General features: G+C 41.9%; 2 protein-coding genes and 1 long non-coding RNA gene across 7 annotated transcripts; 1 reads left to right on the plus strand and 2 right to left on the minus strand.

The window, feature by feature from the left end:
* Positions 1-1,377: 1,377 nt before the first annotated feature.
* sap130b (Sin3A-associated protein b) lies at positions 1,378-14,892 on the minus strand. Of its 2 annotated transcripts, XM_027027166.3 has the most exons (21): positions 14,783-14,892; positions 13,502-13,676; positions 12,914-13,170; positions 12,601-12,768; positions 12,295-12,403; positions 11,944-12,065; positions 11,418-11,542; positions 11,003-11,147; positions 10,152-10,242; positions 9,834-9,887; positions 8,935-9,073; positions 8,357-8,475; positions 7,846-8,115; positions 7,167-7,341; positions 6,558-6,656; positions 6,070-6,413; positions 5,695-5,916; positions 5,213-5,338; positions 4,940-5,043; positions 3,339-3,452; positions 1,378-3,238 (listed from the first exon to the last, which is right to left on the minus strand). In XM_027027166.3, the coding sequence occupies exons 2-21, from the start codon at positions 13,605-13,607 to the stop codon at positions 3,080-3,082; spliced, it is 3,048 nt and encodes a 1,015-aa protein (XP_026882967.2). In that variant the 5' UTR covers positions 13,608-13,676; positions 14,783-14,892; the 3' UTR covers positions 1,378-3,079. The 2 variants fall into 2 exon arrangements, with proteins under 2 accessions (XP_026882967.2, XP_081556219.1); XM_081700093.1 differs by lacking the exon at positions 7,846-8,115.
* LOC113588147 (uncharacterized) lies at positions 13,683-17,737 on the plus strand. The gene is made up of 4 exons (XR_003411825.2): positions 13,683-14,137; positions 17,004-17,067; positions 17,368-17,452; positions 17,548-17,737. It is a non-coding gene; the product is annotated as an uncharacterized LOC113588147 (long non-coding RNA).
* Positions 15,228-23,614, minus strand: mllt1b (MLLT1 super elongation complex subunit b). 4 transcript variants are annotated; one of them, XM_027027200.3, is made up of 13 exons: positions 23,512-23,614; positions 21,983-22,163; positions 21,582-21,664; positions 20,826-20,969; positions 20,580-20,705; positions 20,009-20,424; positions 19,517-19,715; positions 19,198-19,279; positions 18,792-18,900; positions 18,068-18,164; positions 17,756-17,821; positions 17,521-17,592; positions 15,228-17,175 (listed from the first exon to the last, which is right to left on the minus strand). In XM_027027200.3, the coding sequence occupies exons 1-13, from the start codon at positions 23,521-23,523 to the stop codon at positions 17,047-17,049; spliced, it is 1,716 nt and encodes a 571-aa protein (XP_026883001.2). In that variant the 5' UTR covers positions 23,524-23,614; the 3' UTR covers positions 15,228-17,046. The 4 variants fall into 4 exon arrangements, with proteins under 4 accessions (XP_026883001.2, XP_026882985.2, XP_026882992.2 ...); XM_027027184.3 differs by having other exon boundaries at positions 17,747-17,821; XM_027027191.3 differs by having other exon boundaries at positions 19,198-19,282.
* Positions 23,615-23,703: the final 89 nt, after the last annotated feature.

A 23,703-nucleotide genomic window follows, 5' to 3' on the forward strand; every position in this document is an offset into this window, starting at 1 on the left:
CTTTCCATGATGACATATTTGGATAGTGATTGTTTCAGGACAGACTGGAAAGTTATAAATATATTTTCATATTCATGATAAAATAATAAAACCTGATATTTGTTGGTTTATATTCAGTTTATGCTGTGACTTCCCAATGTTTTAGAGAAGATAGGTCACAGAATAACTTCATTTGCTTCTAGACGTTAAAATGCCTTTGTGTGACTAAGACTATAATAATTTTAGGTGAAATATTTAATTTTTTCAGAACATATGATTAAATTGAACAATTTATTAATATACATCATGTATAATGAATGCTAATGAATTACAGACCAATTTAATTCCATTTTTATTTTATGAAAAAAATCTTAATCTCTCTGTCTTGGACATTCCTGGCCTGCGTTTTGGTCCTGACTCAGACCTGGATGTAGTGGCCTTGACTACACCACTAGTATTGGCAGTTTCCTAAACCTCCATTTATTACCTTTTTGTGCTCTGTCCACATCCCAATTTAATTTATTAATTTCTTCTACTTAAAAGAAAAATTGCAATAAAAAGCACTGCCAATTGGTAAACCTACGCGAGAGGGAGGAAACACCAGATACAAATAGGACACTGGTTTGTTTCCTTGTATTATTTGTCTCCATGGTGACCTACGGTACAATGTAACTCGTCTATAAACTCAAGTTTCTGCAAGACAATAAACCTGTAAGTTCTATGGAACAATTTACATACAGAGCATGCTACTTAAGAATGACCAAACCACACCCTGAGATACACAGCTAACCTCAGCCCATTTGCTTCCGCCTAAAGTTTGTTCATGCAACAAATTAATAAACCACTTTTAAATATCCGATTGCTCAACTCTCAATTAAATCAGAAAAAGATCTGCATTTCAAAAAGTTTTGTTTTTAAAATAAATACAAACTATAATTATGCCATCAAAGGCAGTTAGACCCATTGTTATGAGCATTTTTACATCGATGAAACGGACATGTCATAAGTGGTTTTGAAGACACCAACATGTACATTTAACCTTTAGGTGTTAAAACAAGAATGTTCAACAAGACAAAGCTTATTGCGATGTAATGGCCAATTTCATGTTCTTGTGAAAGAAAATATTGAGAAAGAACCTTTGACAATCTATCTGCCAAACAAAATGCTATAGTACTTAGTATCTAAATTTGTATTAAATTATTATTAAGCAAAAATCAAAATGTCCAACACAAGAGGCAAGAGACTGTCCAACTAGACAGTCCTCAAGCTAGTAAGATAACTGAATTAGGTAAAAGTATTGTTTAGACCCATAAATTAAAAATATATTTTATATTTTCATGCCACTTACCTTGTCAGAATCAGGGGGATAAAAAGCAAAGAGCAATACTTATTCTCATATTATGAACAAATTGTCTTTACTGTTTTATTTTCTTACAGCTGTGGGGAAACCACAAATCATATCTTGATATCTTTACAGTCCCAACAGCACACTATGACAGTGGCTGCACCAGTTCACCTGGGTTTAACCAAAACACTTTAATGGATCCAGAAAAAAAAATGCAAAGAAAACTACATTGTTAATTTAGAATAGCAAAAAACAACAAACAAAAACAAAAACAATAAATCAGTGGCATCATGTACATTTTCTCTGCCAAAGCTTTTGGCTTGCATGCATGCACAAATACTAGAATATCCACTCGCAGCCTTTTTTTTCTAAGCAAACAAAGCCAAGAAGCTGTGACTAGTCAACACAGCGTGCTCTGAATACGCACATCAGACAAGCCCGATCATTTGCAGGCCCACTAGCAACACAAAAGCAAAGAGGAGGAAAAGAGAAAGAAAAAACAAAATCATCACCCAGCATCCCACTTGCCACTCAAGACATCCAAGCAGAACATGGACAAGATCATCGTAGTTTCTCTGTTCCATGATTTATAAGTCACAAAAACTGGGGGCCTGCACTATACACATACACCTCGCATCCTACATAATGATTAAGCGATTCACTTAGCATACGCAATGAACAGTACTATAGCATCATCTGGGGAAAATTAAATATATACTGTGGTTTCTTCCTGAAGCTTAAACTCTGCCCTTTGATTCTCATAATACCTATTAATTGTCTTTTTATAACAGTGTTGCATACTACAGAAGGAGGAGTACGATATATATATAATATAGCTAGAGAGAAGTGTATCTTCAGTGACAGAGAGGACACTTCCCAAGGTAAAGGAAGTGAACACAAACTGATGCAATAACCATTTTGGTTTCTTGCTTACCACGTGAGACCACGAGTGCAGCATGCTATGAAACCCAGTTATCAAAATGAACGAAGCTAGATAAGTCAGTTTGAGGCTACTGTAAACAAACATACAGCTCTGTAAGCAATGAACCCAAGTTGTGTGCAAGTGTCCAAGAAATGTGCAAGGGCTTAAATGAAGACTCCTTTTCCTCTTTGTTTAAAGCATCTGAGCTTTTGCCCCCCCCCCAGTCTTATGCTACAGTTCAATTTCAGTAAACAAGCATTATGCAATTTAGTGAAGATAAACAACTTTGAGTTTCTCAGAAAATAAAACCATTATTAGTGGATGGCTAAATGGGATCCAACAAGGGGACACAAACACCATGAACAAAGTCCCTGCATGTCGAAGATCACAGGCTGCATTTTGGACATGGAAAGTAGTAAAGTGTGTTTCCACCTTGCTGCATGAACACAAGCAAAAGAGCCTATTGTAATATACTGGAATTACAACTGTGCACTTTGAACATTTCCCAAATGTTTGTCTTCTGTAGTGGAGGTATAAGGCTTTTATGTTTAGCATCCTCAATGCCTCGGTGCTGAAAGGCCCAGCCATCGGTTCGGGTGCATGGTCATTTCTCTGCATGTGTACCAAATCATTTCTCTGCATGTGAGACAAAAAGGGGCGAGCCATTCAAACTCCTCCAGCTTCATTTCCGCTTGAATGGCTTTCCTCGACATCCTTACGCCTCACCGCATGTCCCAGGTGAAGACAGGTTGTGGAGCAATTGATGACCTGAGGACCGGAGCCTGCACTCTGGGTGACTGTTCTGATGGAGTGTGGGACCAGGGGCGGGTCCCTCAGGCTCGGTCCTTCCGCTTAAGCTTGTTGAGCTTCTTGGTGCTGCCGTTCTTGTTGAGGAGCTTCATGACTCGCTCTCTGTGGTCCAGCACCTTCATCATGGCCTCGCGGGCCTCCGTGATCTGATCCATCACGAGCTTACAGCGCTGCATGTTGCCCTGTGGAGAGAGACAAGTCAAAGTGACAGTTCAAAACATGCACAAATAAAACAACCTGGAGACACATAGGAGTGTCTTGCTAAGTGGTGAAGACACTCACCTGTATGAGTTCACTGATGCGGTGGAGATCATCATCGGCTCCGGGCTTCTTCTTGGGAATGAGTCCCTCCTGAAGACTCGTCAGGCGACTGTAGACGTCATGCTCCAGACTCGTCTGAGGTGGGGCAGGGAAACAGGGAGACGCAAAACCTTTGTTTTGTCGAAATTGTTGTTCTTGGCTACGGTTTTCCCACCGGATAAGAAGTGTATTAAGTGGTTGAATAAAATGTGCGTTCATTTTATTTTGGTAAATAAGTTACAAAACGGAAAATTATGTACAAGTCGAAAGATAAATTGGGATTAGGGGGAGTTAAGTTAGGTCGGAAATGAAAAATTGCCTTTTGCAAAAATGTAGCGGAAACTATACTTCGGAAAGTAAATTGGGTAGGAGATGTAAATCAGTGGAAGAAAAAAAAAAAAAAAAAAAAAAAAACGCAAGTCAAGGAAACTTGCTCCTTATTTTAAATTAGTATATGGAGACTTTTTGTTTAAATATAGGCAAATTAATATTGATTGGAAGAAGTCCCCAAATAAAATTATATATAAAACAATACAAGACTGATTTTGGGGGATTAGTCAATTATAAGGGTCTGACAGTGACAGAATGCAAAACTTGTATTAAAAATGTACAGTCTAAAAGTAATCTCAGAAAATGTTTGAGATACTGCATGGCTCATTTGTTGGAAGATTGCCTGTAAGATGTATTGTCAAATGGAGTTGTTTTGTTACAACTAAGGAATGTCCGATGTATAACTGCATAGCCAATGAAACGATAGAACACTGCAGTGCACAAGCACTAATGAAATTTAGGGAAAAATGGAGGGCATTGGGTTTAAATGGGGTTGTAACAGGACGAGCATTACGCATGGAGTGTTTAATGAGAATTTGACTAAGAATGCAAAGGACTTTTGTTGGATGCTTGTTTGTGTGATGAACTCGAAAATTTGGAAAACATGATGTAAAATTATTTAGCAATATATAATACCTGCAGAAACGTGTTTAAACAGATTGTGTGCAAATTAAAAAGGCTGAAGACGATTGAAATTAAAAAAAATTAAAAAAAGATTTCCCTGGATTCTTTTGGACATGTAAATGAATAAGGTATGTCTAACTTTAATGTACTGAGTGAAAATCTTGTAAATCCTCCAATTTGTGATATAGTGTTTGTATTGAATTTTTCTTAATAAAGTCAATTTAAAAATACTTTTATTTTTATTTTATTTTTTAAAGAAACGGGGAGAGGTAAGCAGCATAAAGCACCGTCGCATTAATCGCTCAGTCAACATCACTGAACAGTGACCCTGCGAAAGGGCAATCATTTATTTTCCATTCAATTAACCAATCCCAGGGACATGGAGTTTATGAACTTCCTTTGTAGGATGTGCACACAACCATCACAGCAGACATTATACAGCTAGGAACTAGTTGAACTTTCCAAACTAGGGTAGCAACAATAACTTAAATAAGCCCTAAATTAAGAATGAGGATCCTGCTGTGCACCTGACCACATCAGCAAAACTCTGCCTGATGACCAGTGTGAATGAATATGACTACACCCAGACACCACCTGGCAGCAGTGAGAAGGGTGGAGGGAGTTCTCACCAGCTGCACCAGCTGAGCAGCACACAGATGAATCTTCCAGCCTTGAGCTCGTCCGACCACACCCTTCTGACTGGCTACATCTTGCAATGTGCCCTTCTTCTCCTCTGAGACAACACAGCACAGAGTTTTAAAAACAGATTTTAAAAGGGAATACTCAATGAAACAACTAAGGTTCTACAGTCAACATATGAAACTTAAATCCACATGCCAAAACAAACTGGTTCTGATTAGATGGTCTAGAGAGAAGATATATATATATTGAGTGCGTCACACCTTTAACGCGGACGTCGCTGTATCTCTGAAAGTGGTGGTACGCTGCCTTCCAGGGGTTACGGTAGTGTCGCAGCAGAGTGACTGGCGGCCGGACACGAACCGGGACGTATCTCACTCCCTCCTCATCTGGATCAGGCAATCAGCATTGAGGGAGAACAGAGGGGGTTTGGTACAGCCTTAAGCGATATGCGGTTTCTCCAGTGCATAACAGTTTAAAGTGACCTTCCCTTAGTACTTCAAATCCACTTTAGTTTATTATTTAATTTGTACATACAGGAAAGTTTTTGGGAGCATTTTAATCTTAAAATTACCATACTTTTGGAGACACTTACTCTTGTGCAGTACACACTATGGAGGACTCTTTATCAAGGTATTCAACTGCTCTATTATCAGTGAAACAATGTGCATCTTTCAGGACATAAGCAATAACATCTCATAACCCATAAGTGGCAGGAGTCAACAGAGCTCAAAAAGCGACCCACCGATGTATTCCTTTGGTGGAGACTTGCGCTTCTCGGGCCGATGGCCAGGAGGTTTGGTGAGGACTTTCTCCTCGTCGCTACTGTTGGCCTCCATCATTTCACCTCCCTCTGTGGAGATTACGTGCTGCTGCTTACGGGGTTTCTTTCGAGGTGATGCCCCTGGGACTAGGTCTACACCGGGCACTGCCAGAGCTGGGGTGCCACTAGGTGGTGCTGCCCCCACTGAGGTCAAACAAAATATATACATCAGTGGTGAACTACAGGTGCACACCAGCAGGGAATCAACAGTCACAGCATAATTTAATTATTAGACCTGACCAATGTCCAGAAAACACTACAAATGTAAAATATTTGTATAATTATTAAATCACACACCTGGTTTTGAGGTGTCCATTGGTTCTGCCTCCTGCTTGACATTAATTTCTGGGAGGGTGGAGCTAATGCCACAAGCTGCTGTGCTGCTGGCTGCTGGGTGGGAAGGCGGGGCTACTACATTTGCCATTGAAGGGATAGGTGGTGTGACAGCCATGGCAGCTGGAACAGGCTGAGATGGGGGCGTGGTCGATGTCAGCAGGGAGGAGACAGGCTGGGCAGGGACCTGAGAAGAAGGGGGGGCAGGATTCTGTTGCTGTTTCTCAGAGGTTTGGCCAGGTACAAGCTCCACCGTAGCATTCACCGGAGGAGCAAGGCCGACAAGCACATCTGATTTAGGTTTCACTCTGCAAGACACACAGGAGAGTTTTAGCAGTTTTAGAACCATGGGATCTGCATGGCTTGCCACTGAGCCTTCCACTGATGCAAAGAAGTGTGACTGAACCAAATTAACGAAGATCTAATTTGAAAAGCACATTGACGAGTTGTACCCTGCGGGTCGTGGTGATCCTGAAGTGCTCCTCAAACCTCCATCCATTCTGGTGGAGTCACCGAGCTGTGCCGCAATCAGGTTCTTCCTCACAGCAGCACTTCAAACATACAGAATAAGCACAAAGTCAGACACACGCCAGTCATAATGTACCAGACACAGAAATGTCATATTGCATTTATGACATGGGGGGGTGACACCTGATCCACCTGATCCTGATCCAATTCACGAAGGGCTTATTAATTAGCTGATAAGGAGTTGGATCAGATGTGTTCGGGAAGGGAAGGAGATAGATAACTCGAGCCAAGAAAAGTCTAGACTACCCATCCAGAGAGGCCATAAGGAACATTCCTTGATGGAGATCATGGAAACTTGGTAGTGAAAACCCCTTGCACATGTCATGAATGCAGTATGCAGAAATACAGAATTCTAAGAGATTGTGTGTTCACATTCAGGATAGGTTGACGCCTGTAATGTAGCAGACGAGAGGTCTACGTGTTTAATGTTACAGCACTGAATTGTGCAGCGCTGAATCCCTCCAGAGCTTCCCCAGATTGGGGCGGATCTTAGGAGGCCAGCACTGAACACAGTGCGTGAGGGTGGAACTTACCCCTCACTGGCGGGCTTCTTGCGCAGGATGCTGGGACGGGGGGATGATGCCACCGCTGGCGCCCCAGAGCTGCCACCCTGTGGGTGGGACTGTGTTACCGTGGCAGCAGGCTGGCTGGCGCTGAAGGCATTGTTCATGGAGTTGGCCACCAGGGTGGAGCCATCAGCCAGCACCACTAAGGACAGTGAAAAAAGAAAGGAGGCTCAGTGTTACATTAATTCACACGGCAGTTTTATGGTAGACAACTACAGCTGTTTAAAAATATTTAAGTTAAATATACTAATGAACATTCTGTTCTGGTAATAGAGATCCAACCAAACCAAAACCAAATCTGCAAGCTAGAGTTGATCATACTCAATTTCAGAAAGTACACAATTTTTTTAAAAGTAAATGTGACAATTACACATTTGTGATGTCAGTAACAAAATTCTTAAGCTTAAGATTTTTTTAAGGGATTTTTAAAATACTTTTTATAAACAGTGATATTTGAATAAACAGTAAACCAACTGCATCTGTTCTTAGATTCCTTTAATGTAGAAACAAACCAAGTTTTACGGAATATGTTTAGTAGTTGTTTGTGGACCACGAACATGCAACCTAAGCTCCAGGTGCAAGTATGTTCTGCAAGTTAAGGTTCTGAACAGACTGTTCACTTTGCAGTCTACTGGCAGCTCCTGACCTGAAGCCTTGGCCTCAGAGGGGGTTTGCTGAAGGCTGGCAGCTGCCGCCTGGATGCTCTGCGAGGTCATGGCAGTGGAGGTGTGCAGGCCCTGGGCCGCAATGGCTGTGGGCTGGACCCCCTGAGCCACAGCTGCAGGCTGGATGTTCTGAGTGTTGATCTGTGCGATGCGGTCCACCGTCATCAGCTGCATGGGGTTCAGGTGCACAGTGGAGGCCACACCCACGCCGGTCTGGGCCGGCATGGCAGCACTAGGGGCTTGGGCCGTCACTGGGACCAGTACAATCACACACCGTTAGGTTTGGTTTATATTTCTTACAGTAAGCAAGTAGAACGGATGCAGGATGGCTAGTAAACTATACATACCAAATTACCGTGATGTCCAAGTTAGAACATTTACAACACTCTTTATAGAAAAAGTCTTTAAAGGAAAAGCTCTAACGTAGCATGCTGCTTTTATGCAGTATATGCCACTGGAAGCTGTGGTGTCTGAATACGCAAGGTCTAGTACCTGGATAAGGTCGTATGGTGGGGACAGAGCTGGTGATGGGCGTGTAGGTATGGTTGAGAGGGTAAGGGGCTGATTGGTAGGTCGGTAGAAAATACTGAAACTGCACAGGAAGAGGTTGTCTATGGAGAATAAAGATATAATGAGTTACCAGGAGGCACCAATTTGCAAATCACTTACTCTCTCCTTCCCACACACAGACAAACATGCATACAAAAACTCCCAAAATACAGTACTCTTTTTAAAAAATGTTTTTTTTTTTTAAGTGTTTAAAAAAAAAAGTTGGTTCCGAAAACTTGAATGGAGCCAATCGGCAGGATCACCTTTGCGTAATGTTAGCTTTCTGATTACATTTACAGCACTTAGCTGATGCTTTTATCCAAAGCGACTTACAATTCTGACTGAACACAACTTGAGCAATTTAGGGTTAAGGGGGCCAACAGCGGCAACCTGGTGGTGGTGGGACTTGAACTGGCAACTTTCTGATTATTAGTCAAGTGCCTTAACCACGGAGCTACAACTGTCTGAAGACTAGAAAATTCAGCATTAAAATTACTTTTCTATCGGGACTGGGTGTTCACCTGTTGTCACTGCGGTTCTCCATGGTGACGGGGTTAGGGGACGAGCGGTGGGGGGGAATGGGGATGAGGTTTCCTCTCTCACCAGGAAACTCAGGTTGGATGCGGGGGGAGGTGTGTGCAATCTGGGGCACCACTTTGGCTAAAGAAGTCAATGAAAAAGGCTTAAGAGTTACTACATTTTGACAGTATAAAACTATCAGGGCTGGGTTCCCATAGCCCAATACAGATTCAAGATTACAATCCTGTGTAGAGCATTACAGAGGCAGAGCTTCAGCTTAACTGCATGCTGCACTTCTGCAAAAAGACACAATATGTGCAAATTTAAAATAAACTGCTTTTATTTGTTAGGTAAAAAGAAATCAAATTTCATTTGGGGGGGGGGACCCACATACAAATTAAAACTTTTATATATGACATGGAAAAAATGAAATATTAATTATGTATCCTGGAAATGTTAGTCTTGGAATATTTCCCAGGTCCCTAGACAACCGTTTTTGTTAGTATCTAGAGATAACGGTGGGCAGTAATGAAATAATACAGCTATTATTTCTGTTAGAGAAATGTAAACAAAAGTCCCTGCTTAAAAAATGGCTTAAAAGATGGAGAAAACAATTACCAGTTACCATGAGCTCATGCTAACCATATTTGAATTCTCTACACTAACCTTTAATTCCTCTACAAAAGGCAGGCATGATTAAAAATTGCAATGACCTTAAAACACAATGGCTGATGAGCAGTAAATTTCACAATGCACAATTAATTAGGTAGCCACACAGCTCAAAATCAAGACTGCCCAACAGGAGAAGAGGTAAGGTACATTCCCATTGGACAGTGTTCATGTGTCTCAAGTTATCAATTTAACTGAGAAATCCTTTTGTGAGGGGATGAAAGTTGCTTACCCACAGGAATGTTGGTAGGTGTCACTGCAGTAGCAAGGCTGGAATGGGACGCCACTGTCAAAGTAACAATATTACTAGATATCTGGTTTTGCAGTATAGAGCCTATGAAACTGAGCATGTTTTAAGAAACACGACTGTCCTCATCATTACCAACATGCATAGCCAAAACCCAAATACAAGCAATTTTTCCTTCTGGTACCTTACATCACATAAATCCTCAAATTAATATTAGCATGTTTTGGTTTAGTGTTTTATTTTACAAAACTGAAGTATACAAAAACTAAAGAAAAGAAGAGAGACGTGTAAAACTACTCCTACCTGTTGTTGTGGGAGATGGAGCAGTGTTAGTGGCCAGAATAGGGGCGACGGTTGCTGCAGCAACGGGTGACACGGCGCCAAAGATCTGTTTCTGCAAGCAACAAGAGGGATAATATGATGCACACTATGCTGCCATCATTGAGCTGCCAACCTGTTTTCTTTCGAATAAGAAAATCTAGCTCTTCTGGGCACAGAATGTACATAAAAAGTGTGTTCAATAATACTATTCCAAGTAGAATAATTTATATCACCAAGATTTCTCCCGCTCCTCTGATATAAAATAGGTGGTGGTCCTTATGTTGTGTGATGCTTATAGAAACTTTACTCCCTACAATCAGAAGGGTATGCCCCTCCCACAGACTGTCCACACACTTCTGCTTTCTCACCCTTTTAAGTCTGAGCAACCTAGCAAGCTAGGAAAGTATAATTAGAGTCTATGAGATGGTTCCTTCAAAGGCATCCACATTTCACCATCCACGGCTAGCCGTTTAAGCTTATACTTTTGTTTTAAAAACCAATCAAGCTGTCAGCACCTGTGAACCGGCTTATCTGGTGTCTGAACCTCAAAACTATTTGCATCATTATCCTGCTCTTTGTCCACACGTGCGATTGCATTACTCAGATTCCCTCTCCTTGCAGCATCATATTCAGCTGCATTTCATCATAGTTCTGTCTCACTAATAAGCATTTTCATTACTTTTATAATATGTTCCCTGGGTCCCAGATTAATTTTCAGAATTATCGCGTAACAATGTTAAGATACTGGTGCATAAGGCTACTCAGATTGGAACTGTTGTATTGAGGAAACCACACAAATCTAGAAATAAAGACTACAAACAAACCCCTCTGACCTGTGCCATAGTGTGTGTGAGGGGCTTCTGAGCACCAATTGCTGGATGTGGAGGAAGGTTGATGCGTGTGGGCGTGTCTCGTGTTTGAGGAGGCCGCTGGATACTCAGGGTTGCCGGGGAATGATGAATGGTTAGAGCAGAACGCCTGCGATTGGAAAGGAAGACATCATTTCATTTATCTGGAGACTACTTAAATATAATTTTAAAGAGCTGACACTGATCCTTGGAGTGTTATTACTGATAAAGCATGTCATTAATTGGGAGGCAGATAGTTAAGCATTATTACAGTTACTAAATTAATAATCAAAAACTAGAAAAAAGTTCTAGATGGTATACTGGTTGACCTCCAATATCACCTCTAAAAGCCATCATTGTTTTAATAGCCACCATGGCCTGTGGTGGTTTCTCCTCTTACCCATGGACAATGTCTCCTGTATGAGCCGCCACTGTGCTAATGACAGGAGACTGGGGCCTGGCTGCTGTGACTGGAGCCACTACTGTAGACAGCACCGCCGTGGAAGTCGTGACTATGGGTCTCGTCTGGAACTCAAACACATGGCCATCAAATACAGCCTACCCATTCAATGGGTAACTTTTCAGAACCCAGTGGTACAGTACTCCTCAGCAAGTGCTGCAGCAACCAAAGAAATGCATTTTCAAACCTCTCTTTTCCACTAAAACATTTATAATGCTCTGGGACTATGAGGCTGGGGTTCAATGGTATCTGGGATTCATTGTGTTATTGTGATAGAGATTATGCTGCACATAAAGCTAGTATATTTTGTCATAAAAAAAACACACAAACAGTAAACATAGTAAAAATTAATAAATTAAACAAATAAAACCTATTATGACTCGTTCTGCACTGCCTGTGATGCTGTTTCATCAGTGCCTGATATGTGATTTTATAGCTGATGGCCGTGAAGCGTGGAGGTAGGAACCTGGAGAGGCTGGTGGATGAGGTGTTGCACTGTGGGATGCCCTGCGCCACTATTCGGATTGGACGCCGGCCTCAGCACAGTCGGTCCTTTGGAGCTGGACATCACGGCGGCTGCTGCAGCACCTAGGATTTAGACAGCACCACAAACAAGTTCAGTGACTCTCGTGATGAGTAACCCCATATCCATCTGATATTGACTGCTGAGCACTAACAGTTAATGCGCAACCATGTAGCAAAGACCTTTGGTTTCAACCACAGGGACCATGTTGACTTGAGATCAAACAGCTCTCGTAATAGCATGGCAGAAGCAAAGCCATGATTTCATATGGAGGTTGTATTTGCACAGACGCACCTCGGGGTAAGTGGGTGGGGAACGGGTGTGGAGGAGCAGCAGAGGACCCGATCCCGCTACGAATGATCTGCACGTTGGTCATGATGCGGTGCAGGTTTCCGGTATGACCCTTGTGGCGAACATATTAAAATACATTCAAGTAAGTTGCAGTGTGTTGCTTCAAACCCACTCTGACGAGCAGCAGCCCTTTCAAAATACACCAAAACACACAGTTACCTGCAAGACATGACAAACCAACAGCAACATCAAGACTGATAAATGAGAATATGAAAGAACAAAATTATATTATCCTGTTGGCTCAGTTACCTGTTGGCCACTGATGGCTGCCACGGGGATCCCAGATGCCTGTGGAATAGTGCTCTCCATGGTCACAGTAATGTGGCCAGGCACCTTGTGGGTCACGGCGAGGTGCCCCTGAGCCGACACTGGGGCAGGAGCAATTACACGGCTAGGCATGGTGGTCTTCAGAGCGGACTGAAAGACACAGACAGCATATGAATTAACCACTAGCTCAGCAAACAGACTAGAGCGCCGGCCAGTGAGCCACAGTGGTCAGGTTAAGGTAGAAATTTTACTCCCAATCTTAGAGAATTACAGCACTGTCCAGCTTTGTGCTCACCTTCGCAGGCCCCTCGGTGAAGGCGATGGGCACGCCCTGGGGAACGTGAGCCGAGGCAGCAGAGACAGCCGGGGCCGAGACAGGCGCTGTGGCTGGCTGCACAGGGAGGTGCTGGGCCAGGGGGGCGGGCGCGGCTGACGTCCCTGCGTGGGCCTGGGGGTACGGCCTCACTACCACAGTCTCCTGCTTGTCGTCTCGAAGTGGGGCGGCCGCGATGGGAGCGTGGTCACCGTCACGACCAGCATCTTCGTGGCCGCCTGGGACAGAGCAGCGTTCGCTCAGTGAATTGGCACAATTCTGCAAACCTCTAGAGCTGCATTTGCATTTGTGTAAGAATATTCCATTTAACACAAATTAAAGTTGGTTATTGCACATATACACATGTACGCAGTATAATGAAAAGTTAAGTCACAAGTCTCAAGGTGAAATACAAACAGTGATTATGTCCAAATCAGTGGGCAAAAATAAATAAAGTCTGTACAATGTCTGCCAACTAAAAAGGTACAAGTTAGGAGTCTAGACTCTTTTGGCAAACTTGCTTTGTGACAAAGTGAACTGAATTTCACTATAAAGACACAGTGTTCTGACCTGCGTTGGTTGGCTTGCCTTGGACCACAGTAGTGTTTCCACCAGGTGCCTGTCCTTGTGCAAGCCCTGGGGGCAGTCCTGCTCGTGGGTACTGCTGAGAACTCATCTTGTGGTACTCTCACGTCCTGAACTCACATCAGTGACATCAGCTACTGCCCAATATATGGCCCGCAATCTGAGGAATACGATTAATTAGCATTTGCAGGGTCTGTAAACACAGCAATTGTACTTCAAACCACACACTCTTGCCCAGACTTGCTTAAGCGCCATTTCACCATAATGGCCAGATAATGGTACTGCTGAATCTACCAAAGAGGGAGCAGCCAAATACATGCAGTTTCACTGTACATCTATCAATAATATCGGTGTCACCGTGACTGTGCAAGAAATCTTTGTACTGATTTTTTTTACATATTTAAGTTACTTACTATAGCTCAAACCTATATGCTTACAGTCTGCCCAAATCAAGACAAGACTGGGTGAAAAACACTAACGAACATCCCCGCCCGCCGCCACCACACGGTTTTTGATGGGGCAGTACCGGAAGAAAACATCGATATTAGGACAAGGGCAAAAATGTGCAGTACGCCTGAACCAGAGTGGGATATCTCCTAGCTGGCGAGCTAGCTGTAGCCGGTGCGTTTGCTCTCCTGTGTCATATTCTGCTGTTGATTAGTTAGCTAAGAGCCGCGGATGCTCACCAAACCGTAAGGGTTATTTTCACTAGCTACAAAAATTGCATTTTGCAGTGAACTGTTCTAGAATAGCAATATTTTAGCAAGTATGCCAGCTACTGATCTCCGAATTACAAACAACGTACAGCAAATATAGCCGAATATTCGACAAGGAAATGAACGAGAAGGTGGTTGGCTTGCTAGCTAAGCCTAACAAATTAAATGATCGGTTTCAGTTAACCCCAGTCAAGTTAGCTAGCTAGATTCCCAAGATTGTCAAATTTTATTTCTATGTTTTTTTATACCAGCAAATATAGTTAACCTATGTAGGAAATAACACAAGCGGCGTCTTTGGTACGGATAACTAGCCAGATAGCTAACATGACATGGTCTGTCAGTTGTGGCTTCTAGAGAGAAAGCTAGCTAGCTGTGCTAGCTAATAAGTGAGAACAAATAAACAAGTTTTACAAACGAGTGAAAATTGATTTCGCTCACTGAGACAAAGTAACTACTGTTAGGTGCTACTTTCAAACAAACGCTGGTATTATATCTGTGAAGCTTTCCAACGATTATATATTTTCAGTTGCAATATCTGGACTTAACCTACCTTAAACCCGCTACAAAAACTCTCCATCCGTTTTATACCCCGAACTCCCGGCAAATGACCAATGACAGTAGCGTGAAACTGGCTTCGGTAAACGTTATTCATATCCGGTGCCAGATTTCAAAATAAAATTGTAGGAACTATCGAAAATACAGGTTAACGTTTGCATGATTTGTGAACCAAGGCATTCCAACGCTAGCTCTGTGTAATATCTTAAGAAATGTTGTTATCTGAGGGTCTACCATCATCCCATCCATTACTCTCAGCATCGCAATCTTGGAAAAAAAGCCCTGCTTGTTAATACTCTAATTTGCAGAATATATATGAAGAGGTTATCTACTCACTTTAACATATTTAATAGATATTGCTTATGGTAAGTAGTTTTCTTTACTATTTGGAATAAATCTGGGATTTACTGTTAACACACACAACACACTTCACTCTCAAGTTGCAGATTCAGGTCAAGTTTTATATGCCTCAAACATACTGGACGTGCAAGAAGGCCAAAGGGCATGAGAAAACAGCACTGGTCTTCTAAGCAGAAGAGCAATGGACACTCAAAACTACCTTACCTTCAACCACCAATTTGAGCTGTCATTGAAAATCTGAATAAGGGACTGTCTTGAGATTCCTCTTTCTCCTCAGAGTTCCTTCCACATAAATTCAGCAGTGTTCTTGACCTTGTGAATCATCAGACCAGTTCTTATTCATCCGGGTTTATCATGCATACATTCTGAACACTGTTCACTACTGCTACCTGTATTAAGATTCCAGGTACATCAGCGCCCTTCTCACAAACACCTGGAAATGCTGTTCCCTTTATCACTATAAAGTACTCTTTGATCCAAAAGGGCTGATGGACAACCGACACCACCACAGAAAAAAATGTCAAGCAAATCTGCTTTTAAAAAAAAAGCAATTTCCTCAGACAATATGTACCTGACACAAATACGTTTGCACTGATATTACTTCAGCATGACAAGATTTTTGTCCTATTACACTGGGGTGAACCCCTCACACTCATTCTGCATATTCCATTGACTGAATAATTAACAATGTGACTTAAAAATAGGCATTTAAAAACATTGACAAAAATCTATTCATTTTTGCAGGTCAATATTATGTTACAAAAATCATAAATATAGTTATTTGACAAGTACAAAGCATTGAAGTGACAAGAAAAGTGCAAAGTTATATAAATAAACTGGAAAATAAAAACTAAATGAAAAAAAACAACTATGTTGCTGAACACATCAGAAACATAGGATAATGAATAAAACATTAAATTATACACAAAAAGGGAACAATCTCTCTCTCAGCATATTCTGTACACAAATGGCCATTTATCTGAGTTCACAAAAAGGGAGCTGAGTGTAATACTTCAGTTTCAGCCATTTTACTGTGGACATATAATACTTGTATAATGCTAAGGGAAATGAGAGATTTACCAACACTATTTAATAAAAGCATGATATTCTGAGAAGGCACTATGAAGGCAGATAGGTTTCCCTCTATTAGTTGAACGGTGGTGGCACACGTTACCAAAGCTTAAGGGTATTTTTTCCTACCCAAGTGGCTACATGGCTATGCAGACACAAAATATTCTCTCTTAAAGGGATACATCAAACAAAACATACTACCATACTTAATGAATAAAAGCTAGTAAATTATGCAAAGCAGATCATATAATTCTGCAAATGAGAACACTAACTGGTGCCCCAATACCTTTCATTCATCATTAAGTATATTAGCAAATTTAGATGAAATATTCCTTTAAGAGTCAACTATGGTGGTTTTACTACACTACTGTACTGAACAGGGCATTTTCGCTATAAAGGGCAAAGGGATATGAGGGCAAACACAGTTACAATCAGTGAGACAAAAATCCTTTGCACAAAGCCCTTAGAGACACAAGCAAACTAGCTATGCCATCAGTGTTACGGCTCTGGTACAAACAGGTCGGTCTTATAAATATCTACCAATGACAAAGTATGTCATTTGTGATGCCTATGGCGAGATCATGTCCGCTGTGGACAGTGTTGTGCTGACACTTTGATTAGGTTTAGTGCAAAAACGAAGTGTCACCTTCATTTGATCAACCCTGAACGCCACCCCATTGAAAAGTCCCCCGGTCCTCTTGTTCATTATTGGTTACAGTATTAACTTGTCTTTTTTCCTTTGTGCATTTGTATGCTGCTTTCAATACCTGTCCCTTTGTGTGAAGGCTGCTTTCTCAGTGAGGAGAATGGATAAGGAGCTTCCTTTTGTCATGTGGACGTTGCCTCCAGGTAACTCTGAAGTTTACGCACAGTCGATTCATCCAAGGAGAATAGGTCAAAGTCAAACGTGGTGTTGGTGACATTGAAATGGCCTGTCTTTTCAATCAGATTTACTATCTGAAACACATACAAAAGAATAACATCAAACACAAATGTTAAATACGACTCCATTCATTTGTCAAGAATCCACCGACAGTGTTTGCCTCCCAGTCGCCAGGAACCCGAGAGACAGTCCATATTTTTTTGCTTTATGGCAGTTTGTCTCACACGTGAATCAGCCACCAAGAACACTGAATTCTTGTTCATTAGTTCTTATATCTAGGACAGAGCAAAAAAGCACACCATCTGGGGGTGTCTGATGACTGGGCAGCTGAGAATCACCACACTACAACATGTATGTAGAGTGGACTCATCTGGAAGAATACAGAGAGGCTCTGGCCTCTGATGGTTCACTGTTCTGACCTGCTGTAAAATATTCCTCTCTCTCAGAGCCATCAGCCTGCGATGGAGGTCAACCAGCTCCTCTGTGTAGGCCTGAAAGTACAAAAGACTCATTGCAATGTCAGCGACAAACCATGCAAATCCTCACTGCCGGATCCTGAAGGACTATCGCAGTGGAAGCCACCCAGGACCGCAACATGAACATTTGGGCAATTAATTTAGATGAAGTTGCATTCAGTTTATTTACCCTTCCTACCTTGTCCTCTCCCCTCTTAAGTGTCTTCTCTCTGGTGCACGAGTCTGGGCTTTTTTTCTCCAACATCTACAAACCAAAACAAAGAGTCTTCTTTAACCCCAATTATGCTTTTGTGGGAATTTTTCTTTTCTCCTTGACACCTGTAACCTGTTCTTCTTGACCCATTATCTTAAAGCATAAATTAAGCATATACTTGTCACACTTGCAATGCAAATAAAACCATGATAATGATTTTAAAGCTTAAATCCAGGTGCTTTCTTAATTCATTTGCTTGATTTTCGTAGTTCTCGGTGCTGTAAATATGAACTGTACCTTAAGGTTCACTGTACTGAGTTTGGGAGGAGGTGATGGAGCCTCCTGGCTGGGGGGGCGAGGCTCTTCAATGTCACTTTCACTGTCCATGCTTAAGCTGAAAAGGAAAGAGGGCATGTTTACATGTTGAGCAGAAGAAGTAGAAAAAGCATGCAAGGTTAGCACTGGGCCAGACCGTGTAATGAGCTCTGGTCACTGTAGGAACATTATGCATGACAAATGGATTAAATGGACAAAAATAGCTATGTTACAATAATGCTGCTGTATACTGTGATTTTTACATACCTAGCAGCAGATTTAAAAGCATTGGAAAACCCTTGACGTGCAATGACTAAAGAGTCTGCATTCTTTTCATCAAACTTATTTACATTTACTGAATCATCAATATCATGACACATCAAAACACTAACAGAACACTAATCTGGAAGATGTGTGATCAGTTCGCACGCCCATAAAATATTATGCGATTTATTAGAGGCTCATATGCATATTGTAGCCTTCTGCAATAGGCTGCAGTTCTAACACATAAAAATGCCACTGCAAAAATCATCTACGTCTCAAAACTGCAAGACCAACAACCTCTGAAGCATAAATCAATTAATTTAGGGAACTGCTCCATCTATACTCTACAATTTCTGCATAGATGCAAGAAGAACTCTTCTTACAAGAACAGAATCCAAGCAAGCTCATTCGATATCTACTGAGGAGTTGCCATGGTATATACCGAGAATCCTGGTTAGGTGGAGGGGTCTTCATAGGTGTCTCCACCTCTGAGCTGCTATCATCGTCAGAGCCCTCAGAATGCATATCTTCCACCATGGAGCGTAAAGGTCCTGCACAAAATGCTTTCACTCTTAGATATGCACACTTATAGAACATAGTCCACACTTGGTACACCTACACTTAAGTTTTAAGCCCAGTCCAGTCCATGTTTTGTCTCTTTCTTACATTCTTAGACACCTTAACTGAGAAATCAAGAACCTGTTAAGGCCAAAAAAAACTGCACATCCCTGACTAAGGAATCCATATGCAATCTATATACTTAGTAAAGACTGTATTCTTCTACCCGTGGCCAAAACTGAAAAGACACTGAAAAACAGGAATCCACTATTGACTGTAAATGCTCTTACCTTGGCCTTGCTTCTGAGAGGGCTCAAAGTCTGAGTCGGAGCTGGAGCTGGAGCTGGAACTGGAGGGGCTGGACTGGGCCGACTGCTTCAGGAAAACACAGTCACATGGTAAACCACTCAAACCTTGGGTCTCTGCAACCCTCTGCCAGTCCACACACATTCATTCAGTTCTATAGCCAGCTGAGCTGATTTCCACAGCCCCTGACACAAACTGTAAAGGACACAAACTGTAAACCAACAAAGATGACGTTCTACACCAGACAAAACAAACACACAAACAGCATAGTGACTATGGCGGAAGAGTCGCAGCTCACTTCACCTCAGACTTGGATGAAGCCTCGTCTTCCGAATTGGATTCTTCTGACTCAGGCTGCCTCTTCACCTCTGGGACGTCGGGCCTCATCTTGGCCCAGTGGCTTTTTTCTTTGGATGCTTTCTTCTCTGGGTAGGCAGAGGGGGTAGTTGACGAAATACGGGGGGAGGTGCCACTGAAACCTCCACTGGAGGATCCCTTCGTGCTAGTGGATGAACGATATGACAGATAATCATTATCCCATAATTTATATCAGATTTATGATGACATTTTACATTTTGTTTTTAACAATTGGCCAATAAATTCATAGTCCAACTTTGGCAAAAAAGGTCAAATTTGAAGCTGCCCAAAGTGGGGGGGGAAAAAAAAAAAAAAAAAGATATATTGATACAGTCAAGCACACTTAGCAATACACTATGATTCAATACATCATTTTCACTAAGACATGATATATCCATTTGCATTGCTCAGCCCCACTCCACAGTGTCAGAGCCTAACCTTTTCTGTTTCTTGGTGCTCAGTTTGGGTGACTCTGTGGTGGAAGGGGGGCGTTTGCTCAAAGCTCGTGCCTCAATTTGCCCTCCTCCTCCACCCCCTCCACCTGCTGCTGATCCTCCACCTTTGGGGGACGTGCCATCTATCTTGGACTCCCTCAGAGTGAGCTTGGGCTCTTTGAAGGCCGCCTTGGGCACGACTTTCCCTTCCTCCTTCCCCCGCACATCCGTAGCCTTCCTCGAGGAGGAAGAGGAGGAGGAGGAGGATGGCTCCCGTGTGGATTTGCTCCCCTCACGGTCACTCTCCCTGGACGTGACCTTGCTCTCTGAGTCTTTGCGTGAGCGGTCCCTGTGCTCTTTGGCTGGCTTATGAGGCTTGGGGCCTTTGCTGCTCCCGCCTGCTCCATCTTTATTTGGCTCCTACAGGTATAGAGATTTAAATCTTTTGTGACATACACTTACCAACACATACTTCTTTTGTAGGTAAACATGCAAATTACTTTAGCAGAACAGGGGTCTCAAACTTTACTGTGACTTTGTAGTAAAACAGTTTAAATGCAACATGGTTTACCAACCTTTATCCCATGCGAGGATTTGATCTTTTTAGGGTCGGAGAAGGCAGACAAAGGAATAGTGGGCAGCATGGGATAATCCGGACCAGGCTTTGGCATCAACTCTGCTCCCTCGGGTATCACCATCACCTGTGAGAAGAGAAACAAAGAAACTGAGAAGCCAACAAAAACAGGCGAAGTAAAACATTGAGCAGAGAATAACTGTTGTCTGGTAGGACAGCTCGATAGCAAACAAACAGCCCAACTTACCCCACCAGCTTTGACCAGTTTGCGACGAAACTCATGCGTGGGGTTGTTAAATGTGAGCTTTTCACAGCGCAGGTGATTGACCGGGGGGTTGCCTTCCAAGTTCAGGAAGAGGTCATAATTAAAGCAAACTTTCTTAGGCTCCTCCTACCAAAAACATGATCAGAAAACACCCATTTCTCACCTGTTACAGATAGCAAGTTTTAAAATTCACTTATCCTCAAAGTTCAGAAAAGTCTAAGTTATTTCTATCTCTGTACCCTGGCAAAGCTCCAAAACATGGATCACACAGCAAGAGACTTTGAAAAGTCAACACTGAAACAGATAACATGAAAACTAACTCAAACTATTACAGTCTTACTGTGACACAATACAAATTAAATTTATTCCTATCATTTTCTCAGCTCTTCTCTGCTCAGTAACATATAGTAAATGCTCCATTAAACTGCATGTGTTCATCTGCCTCTGACACCATTTCGTTGAGTTAGTCTAATACTAATACTGCTTCTTAGTGAAAAACTAAAACCCTGCAACCTTTGATCTTCACCAAGTTGCAACATGTCTAATCTTTCCATTTTTCCCTGGGTCAGACAAGTAATAACAGCAGCAAAAATCTTTCCACTCAACTGGACAAGATATGTCATGTTATATTACCCTTTCAGCAGTTCTTTTAGCAAATAGTGTCATGGACATTGAGCAATGGAAGACTCACAATGCCAACAGAACTCACACAGATGCAATGTGAGTGTGTATGCTCACCTTGTTCTTAAAGTAAACCTCAATAGGCATAAGAAATCCAGCATAGCCCGATTCTTCCACCTTATATGGAGGCTCCTTACACACTACACAGCAAGAACAAGCATATGCACTAATGTCAAACAAACTGCAAAAACAATCATGATCATGGCTATTGATTATGGGTTGCACATCATGTTACCTGTCTATAATAAACAAGTCCAATGACCACAAATATATAAATGGATTTGACTGCGTTATGTTACCTGTGACATAATTTGTGTTCCTACGTATTGCAAGTACTGTAAACTGAATGAACTGTAAAAATCTACTGACACACAGCAAGTACAACAATTTATGCCTTTACCAATTTAAGTACAATGCTACAATGTCTCAGGTACAATTGCCAAAAAGCGCACACGTGCCTCTCTTGGGCTTTGGGAAGCTGTCGTGTAGCCTGAAGACAACCCTCTCCACAAAGTGCTGGATGTCACATGTCTCTGGGCCTCGGACAAACACCATCCAGTCGTGTGTGAAGCCCTCGGTGGTGGCCTTCTTCCGTAGCTGGGCCCTATGGCCAAGCTCGAGCTTTACCTGCACCGTGCACTGCCATAGCAAGGAAAACAAAGCAGGTGAGCCTACCCCACCACTGCCCAGGGCAAGCAGGACATTCCCACCACTGTCGGGGTCCCCGACATATGCACAATCTCACATATTCCTCTCCTCATGCAGAGGTTAATAACTCCCCAGTGGTTTGAGTCAGGTATGTTGCAGCAGGAAAGGCCCAAACGTTTACAGTGCATGGTTTTATCGAGACTGAGATTAGATTTCACTGAACATGAGACACACCATCATGATGACAAGATGTCAAGAATTACACATTTTACAGTCCACAAATATGAACAATACATGAGATGTAAGTAGCTGTTTTTAAAAAAATGGACTTGGGAAACAGAAGTTTTATTGACACAACCTTCAGTGAGTGCATTTGGCTGATTCGGTTTCTATGAAAACACTAAAAAGTTAATAGGACTGTAAGTGTTGGCTTAGTGGTTAATATGTCCCTTTCCAATGTTGAGTAAGTTCTAATATTTCCATCCAGAATGGAAAGCCCAAAGCTGTTTAACTATAAGAGTAGGGTCATCATTAATAGTTAGCTACTGCAGATGAGTTTTTTTTCTGACCAGCCAACTTACAGGTAAGTTCAAATAGATGTTTTAAGACATTAAGCATACTCGTTCAATAATAATTTGCACAATATGAACAGTTATGTATAAAGGTGTCCCACATATATTAAATCCGCATACTTGGACAAAGGACAGGTGTGGCTAAAGCTCGGGTCAAAGAGCTAGCTAACTATGATCGCTACCTAGCAGTACAACTGTAAAGAAGGAAAAAGTCGTAGCCAGGTAGACATTTGCAGGTCATACTAGCACAACACGAAGAAAACGAATAATATTTTCTATACAAACTACAAACAACTTGTCTGTTTTGGTCAACTCATCGAAGTAACACATCGTCGTTGTTACTCCGATTTATTCTCCCTGTGAATTTAAATACATTTCTGAAAACTCTAACTTGCTAGCTTGCTAGAGCCACAGTTAACCAGACTATCGAAGAATTAAAAATTCTGTGGCCACCCAAGGCCGAATACTCATCACAGGAAGGTCGCTAGAAAGATCCATGTGACCAAAGAGATAGTCCTGACATCAAACCTATTTGTATGTTTACATGCATTGCTCATCTTTTTATCCACACTGATGCCATTTCTGACCAACAAGAGTAATGTGAATAGCCTAGCTGGCTAGCATCCTGGCAAATATAGCTAACTACTGACGTTAAAATGTTAGCAAGCGGCCTGACTGCTCATGCATTTGTATGCTTCTGTTTTAATTAATGCTAATTTCTCTAGCATGGGTAATATAACTTGACAGCAACATTACGGGCCCGTTACCATATTCTCCATTGTTGCCAAGACTCTGGTTGCTTTTATTTACAGGAGCGTTGAAGAAGTCTGAACCTGCATCCTCGTTGTGACACATCGGAACCAGTGTGAAGTCAGCGACGCTACAATTATTTTTCAAAAATGGAAGAAACACTTATAGAAATTCAAAATTAAAGTCGAGCCCATTACGTCCATCTCGGC

Source organism: Electrophorus electricus, chromosome 17 (genome assembly GCF_041902795.1).
Source record: "Electrophorus electricus isolate QZ-2024a chromosome 17, ASM4190279v1, whole genome shotgun sequence".
NCBI classification, from domain to species: domain Eukaryota; kingdom Metazoa; phylum Chordata; class Actinopteri; order Gymnotiformes; family Gymnotidae; genus Electrophorus; species Electrophorus electricus.

Coding starts and splice junctions, on each gene's coding strand:
- sap130b (XM_027027166.3), bottom strand. CDS start 13,607: ATGAGTTCTCAGCAGTACCCACGAGCAGGACTGCCCCCAGGGCTTGCA. Junction 5,917..6,069: donor AATGGACACCTCAAAACCAG/GTGTGTGATTTA, acceptor GTTTGACCTCAG/TGGGGGCAGCACCACCTAGT. Junction 5,044..5,212: donor CAGCGACGTCCGCGTTAAAG/GTGTGACGCACT, acceptor GTGTTGTCTCAG/AGGAGAAGAAGGGCACATTG.
- mllt1b (XM_027027177.3), bottom strand. Junction 21,665..21,982: donor CTTCCCAAAGCCCAAGAGAG/GCACGTGTGCGC, acceptor CTTGCTGTGTAG/TGTGTAAGGAGCCTCCATAT. Junction 17,176..17,520: donor AGAGGAATATTTTACAGCAG/GTCAGAACAGTG, acceptor TATGTGTTTCAG/ATAGTAAATCTGATTGAAAA.